The sequence below is a fragment of the Neopsephotus bourkii genome, unplaced genomic scaffold, assembly GCF_033783945.1.
Source record: "Neopsephotus bourkii isolate Nb327-2 ecotype Australia unplaced genomic scaffold, CSIRO-AGI_Nbou_v1 NB_1293, whole genome shotgun sequence".
Classification (NCBI taxonomy): Eukaryota; Metazoa; Chordata; class Aves; order Psittaciformes; family Psittacidae; genus Neopsephotus; species Neopsephotus bourkii.
The window spans coordinates 1,033,173-1,039,535 of record NW_026901777.1 but is presented as its reverse complement, the minus strand read 5'-3'; the positions used below and the strand labels follow the sequence as shown (position 1 = coordinate 1,039,535).

Below are 6,363 nucleotides of genomic sequence, written 5' to 3'. Positions count from 1 at the left end.
TGCAAGACAGTTTCTGGAGTACTGCAATACCCCCGCAAGTACAAAGATACTGACTGGATGGAGCGACTCCAGCAGAAGGTTACAAAGGCTATCGGGATGAGAGCACGAGGGAATTAAGAGAGGCTGAGGAGCAGGCCTTTCAGCCTTAAAAAGGGAAGGTTTTGTGAGGACCTTGCTGCTGTCCACAGCTACATCACCAGAGGTTACAGAGATGGTGGAAGCAAACTCTTGTCAGTTACATAGCCATTGTCACAGGCACAGGTTAGAACACGTGAAATTAAGAGGTTTTTATCTTTAGTTTTAAACTGTGGTGATTGTCAAATACTAGAACCGGCTGCCGTAAGAGGTTGTGGAACCTCTGTCTTTGGAGTTGGTCATGGCTCAGCTGGATACTCAGCTGAGCAACCTGATCTAAATAGACATGCTTTGAGAAAAGAGTTGGACCAGATGACCTCTGTAGATCCTTTGCAACCTTAATTATTATGTGCACCTATGAAAAATCTGTATTCCATTTTTTGTGATTAACAGGGGATCAGTTGCATTGCATTAGGTAAACGATTAATTTCAGTGTTAATTCATGGCATTACATATGTGTTTGAGCTGAACAATGTGCAGTTACATGAGGTTAATGCCCTGCTCTCAACGGCCTGTCTCACTCTGTTGAAGCATAGCTTGTGAGAGGAGTAACCTTATGGGCTGTTACTCTTTACTCTGTCCCACCATATGAGTCAGAACTCATGAATAGCAAGGAAGAGTAACCTTAAGAATATTTCTGTGCAGTAACACCAGGCAGCCAAAGCCTGCAAATCTCAAAGCATCAGCATTTACTGATTTATTAATTTGTCATAGCTGAGAATTTTTATATATCATTCATGGTACTTCCAGATCGTTAGTAAAAACTCATCTTCCCTTTCAGCTTTTTAGCTGAAAATTTTCGCAAGCATGCATGCAAAATATCATGTTTTATACAAGGTCTTGATACAAACAGGATTTTATATAATTGTCACCAGCACAGGTAACTTTCAGTGTTTTTAGTATCAGTTTTAAATTATTAAAAATTATTTAAATGATTATAAATATTAATTTCCCTACAACAAGCAATTTTCCTTCCCTTCTTGCCACCTCCAGTTTGAAGTTTAAAAGCTTTCAATTTAATTCTGAACATGAGTAGCTCCTACCCTTTTTTTTTTTTCAAACAGCAAAAAGCATAATTGTTTGGAAGATAATTGTGCAAATGCTACTAATGTAATCAAACTCAGTCCATTTTAAATGGGTTGCAACCTTCATCCAGACCCAGATCTATTTTAATAAACCCAAAAAAAAGTATGATATAACTCAAAATAGAACCCATAATCCAAAACCATTGTTTCTGAAGCCCAGATACAGGAAGCAAAACTGTGAATTGGTCAGCTACTTTCTTGACTAGTGTAGAAAGAGAACAAAGCAAGCCCTTAAAGCTCTTTGACGCCAAGAGGCACTAAGATGTGCATCAATAAACTGAGAAGTAGCTGATCCAAAAAACAATGTTTGTTTTCCCTTTGCTGCCAGTCAAGAGGACACTGCTGTACCACAGTAATTACTGTGCATCAAAACTACAACAAAGCCCGGGCACACTAACTACTGTAAATACTAAAGCAGAGATACATACTTTATGTGAAAAACTGAAGAAATGCCCGTTCCCTCTAGGGGTGGGGAATTACCAAGGCAAGCCCTATCTGCATTTATAAAGTTAAATATGAACCTAAATGGGCTTGAATTATATACCATCCGCTGCATTGAAAGCTCATTCAGCTTTCACAGATGTCACCTTCCTGACAACAGCCTCCACCACGCAATCATTTTGTTGCTTCCTGACCCAGGAGCTGCATCTGAACCTCTGCACATAAAAGCCATGCAGTTTGTGAAGCCACCAATTCCCCTTTTTCAACCTAGTCCTTCTCCGACCCTCCCCACCATCTTGCCACATGTTTCACAAATGTGTTATCCTTTTCAAGTCATAGATGGTACTGCTTCATGTCCCATTTAGCTGGCATCTCTGCGCTTAGAAACCACTTTTTATGCCATTTGTCATAGATATAGATTAACTTGTACTTATGTGCCATTTTGTCCTTCAGGCAACAACAGCTTCTTGCACATCAACTCTACCTTCCCTGCCACTTGAGTTATTCATGAAAGACTCAAGAAACATGTGCTGATACAGCACACTGTCTAAACCCCAGGTGTTTTACTGCAACGTTTTCCAGTCTGCAAAACCAGACATGGGTATATCACACATGAATTCTCTTCAGTATATCTCACACAGTTGTGTGTGAGACACACAGACTACATGGCACAAGTTACCAACGTCAGTCAGGTATTTATTCAGAAAGACTAACAGTTCAGCAAATTAGCGCTTTCCACCAACACGGGGAGCAGAAACCTTCACTGGTTTCACAATCTTCTGCTTAGGTGCTGCCTTTGTAGGAGCCTGTTGTAAAAAAAAGAGAAAGAGAAGCAATTTACTGGCAGTCCTGTAAGTGTCCCTGTGTATTTTAAGATTCTTGACAGATTTAACAATTTAAATCAAATCAGGTTACAATTACCATTTACCAGATTATAATCCTGTTAACAGATGGTTACACACATACCACTAAGCTTACAGCATGTACAATGCCAACATATGGCATTAATTAATAAGAATGAAATAGCTGCTAGCTTTTATCAATATTATTACCAAGTTCCTATACAGTGAAGACATCACTTCCAGACAAGAGTTTAGCTATCAAAAATCTCTCACATACAGTAAATTTTGTTTTGGTTTTGCTATAATATTTACTTATTCTGTAAAAAAGGTTCACTGTTAAGATGTTTTTGCAGTGCAAAAGCTTGGTCGAAGGCTTCCAGGTCAAAACAAGTGAACAAATGCTTCTTCCAAACACAAATGGACATGTCCAGTTAAGTGCTGCACCAGACTGTTGTGTAACAACACAGCCTGTTTGGTTTCATGATTTCAGTCCACCTATTGCATCTTACCTTTGCAGCAGAAACAGCAGTTTTCTTGGTTGCTTGCTTGGCTTTCTTGGCTTCTTTTGCAGCCCTGTCAATGCACAGAAAAAGATGACAACTGTCCATGTATGCCAGTCACTGTTTCATTATCTCAGCACTGTATGAACTCCCCATGATCAAGAAATGAATTATATCAGGTTTATCCTCCACATTCAGTACTCTCTAGGGTGCACAGACAGCAGAAATGTGACCAAAGTGGTATTTTCGCAAAGTGAGAGGGCAAGAAGAGACCCTTCTCTGGTGCTACTATCTCCTGCTGAGACTACTCGGCATTACCTCCAAATATATTTATTGAAAAACAAACAAACAAAACCTCAAACAAACAAGCCACAAGAAAAGTTCTAAAACATGGAGTTCGTCTACGATATAACTCTTGTATGAAAAATATTAATAATCTTTGAAAATGCTGGGATAGCTCCACTTATCTGTGATTTCTTACCTAATAGCTTGTTCCCTCTGTGCCTTTCGTACTTCAGGCTTCTGATTTCGCTTAGCCATAATCTCAGCTAAAGATGCACCAGTGATGGCTCTCTGAAACTTCACAGCACGACGTGTGCGCTTCTTTTGTATCTCTTCCTAAAATGGCAGAAGATTAAGACAATTAGTGTAACAAAACATTAAATAAAAGGCTAAAGACAGAAACAAGCTACTATTAAGACAGAAGCTATTACAGAACTGTAGAAGAATTTTATGCCTTACTTTGGAGATAACAGATTTCTTGATTCGCCAAAGAAGATGAAGAACTAAAGAAAAACAATGTATTGTCCTTTGCAAAGTATATTTTAAAAAGTATTTTGGACAAATGCTAGAGGTTCAGCCTTCTGTCACTTCCAGAACAACAAAAAAAATGGGGGGGTGGGGAGGAAGGAAGGAGAGGAGTGGGTAGGTAAAGTCTACTTTGATGGAATCTTCTGAAGGGAAGACACTTCCTGCCTGTTTCAAGTGGGATCACAGTGCTGGGCAGCAGTGAAAGCCATCAAGCTTCCTTCTCCAAACAAACTGGTAAAAAACACTGACTTGTAACACATATGTAGGCCTTTCTAAATGCTCTTTTGTGATGCAAGTTTAAACAAGAGAACAAGAGCACTGAACACACCTCATGCTACATGCCTTATTAATTTATCTTGTCATGCAGTGACAACTACACAGGTCAGACCTCCTACTAAGTTATAGCCCAAAGTTTTCAAGAAAGGTATGTGAAAAGTTCCCCCACCTTTTAACCCCCTGATCAGGTCTCTATGCCTTACCACCATTCTTGAAGCTTACAACTCCCAGCTTTCAAAAAGTCTACATACTGAATAGCATTACCTGCCTATCTAAAACTATTTTTTAAAAACATATACTATACATACAATTTTTAAGATCTACTGAGCCTACTGTGGTTCCAAGCGGCCCCTTGAAGTGACACAATACACATATAACACTTGCCAAAGTGGTTAGCTTTCAAACATAAAGCACATTATAAAGTCATGTAAATGCACTCATATTTTTGTAGCTACTGGCCAGTATTCATCCTGGTTGTAAGGGTCATGCCTCTGCTAAAGAGCAGCATACCATGTTACCTCTATTTTAACAATCCAGTAACCAAAGCTTTTGGTGGGAAACTTCTAATGGAGTGCCATTAGCCTGAGTACACTTACTGACTGTCCCTTCTTGTGTTTCCGCCTGTACAGAACAGTCCAGTTGATTTGGCGGGGATTTCTCTTAGAAAGGAATGCAGACTCACATTTTGCATTCAAGAACTGAAAAACCTAGGAAAGCAAAGTACTGTATGAGCTTTGTTTCTGAGCATGGTTTACATTAACAGATGAAGTAATTCATTGATTCAGTGTTTTCAACAACAGTGCTTTTGTGTTTCTATATACAATTAAATATTTTAAAAATAATAATAAAGTTTGGAATTTTGTTCTGTTCAGCAAACTGATCTCTTACAAGGCATTCTGAAGCAGCTTAATTTTTCTGAGGAAAGCTTAAATTACAGCTGCAATCTGCTGATAGCCAAATCCCACATAGAATCATAGAATGGTTAGAGCTGGAAAAGACCTTAAGATCATCAAGTTCCAACCCCTATGCCATGGACAGAGATGCCTCACGCCAGACTGTCACCCAAGGCTCTCTCTCCAACCTGGCCTTGAAGACTGCCAGGGATTTACCACTTCTTTGGGCAATCTGTTCCAGTGCCTCACATCATACTTTTCAAATGTTTGTCCTCAAATAACTGTGAATCAAAACTCGGCCTAAAGAACACACAGTGACCAATACTCCACTCAATTCCTTCTGGCCTAGAATAGTAGGCTGATTTGTTATTAACTACACAATGTCAAAATACCAAATTCCCAAGAAAGCACCTGAAAATTCAGTCTATTTACTTAGCTGTCATTTCCCAGGAGATTCTGTACAGCAAGACAACTGTACTAGGATATCCAAAACCCAAATCCTCCCTTTGGAAGTATAAATAGTGTATTTGTGTTTCTGACAGCCCTTGTATGTATGAGTTATGAGAGCCTGAAAGGGCTCTCCTCCCTATTTAATCCCAATGGTCTGTACCCAACTTATCTGCAAATACAGCTGTTTGCTTCAGCAAATCTCAGTGCTAGACGAAGTATGTCCAAATAGCATTTCCTACAGAACTTCAGTACTTTAGACCAGATGCTTCAAGACACCCTTCCCAAACCACAACCTAAAACCAGACTCAAGAATCCCGTACGGCTCTCCCGCGGACCAAGTCTGACAGCAATCGTGACACCTAGACACTGACGGATGCTACAGCAACGCCACCGGACACCCCGGACAAGAGAATTCCCCGCTGCGCGTTAAATGCGAGGACTCCGCCTCCCTTAGCACCGCACCGGCCTCTCAGACCTAGCACTCTCTCTTCCCATAGCCCGCTCCTGCTCGGCTCTGCCACCCGGTATCACAGCTGCCTCCTCCTCGCGGCGCGCGCACTCCGGTCTCCCCGGCTGCTCCATGCCTTACCTTGCCGTCGGTGCGAGCATAGCGGCGCCCATGGCCGGGGTAGATCTTGTATCCGCTGAAACTGCACAGCTCGACCCTGCGCAGGAAAGAAAAGTTAGGGGAGACCGCGAGTTAGCCCAGGTGGAAGGCACAGCCCTCCGGCGGCCTCTCCGCGGCGGACAGCCACAGATGGCCCCGGATAGAGCGACAGGAAGACGCCACGGCTCTTACTTCATGATGGCACCAGCTTCCACGCGAGCGACAGCAGCAGGAAAGAGAAAGAGAGGATGATGGGAAACTGCATTCCGTGCGTAGCGCGCTGCACGCCGGGAGGGCCACCCCCGCGCAGGACCTGACGGGAGT

The 6,363-nt window shown here is 41.7% G+C and overlaps 1 protein-coding gene across 1 annotated transcript; it reads right to left on the bottom strand.

The window, feature by feature from the left end:
* Positions 1-2,341: 2,341 nt before the first annotated feature.
* RPL24 (ribosomal protein L24) lies at positions 2,342-6,300 on the bottom strand. The gene is made up of 6 exons (XM_061366029.1): positions 6,232-6,300; positions 6,022-6,097; positions 4,686-4,796; positions 3,485-3,621; positions 3,013-3,076; positions 2,342-2,467 (listed from the first exon to the last, which is right to left on the bottom strand). Exons 1-6 carry the CDS (start codon positions 6,234-6,236, stop codon positions 2,387-2,389), a joined length of 474 nt encoding a protein of 157 aa, XP_061222013.1. The 5' UTR covers positions 6,237-6,300; the 3' UTR covers positions 2,342-2,386.
* Between the last annotated feature and the right edge of the window lie 63 nt (positions 6,301-6,363).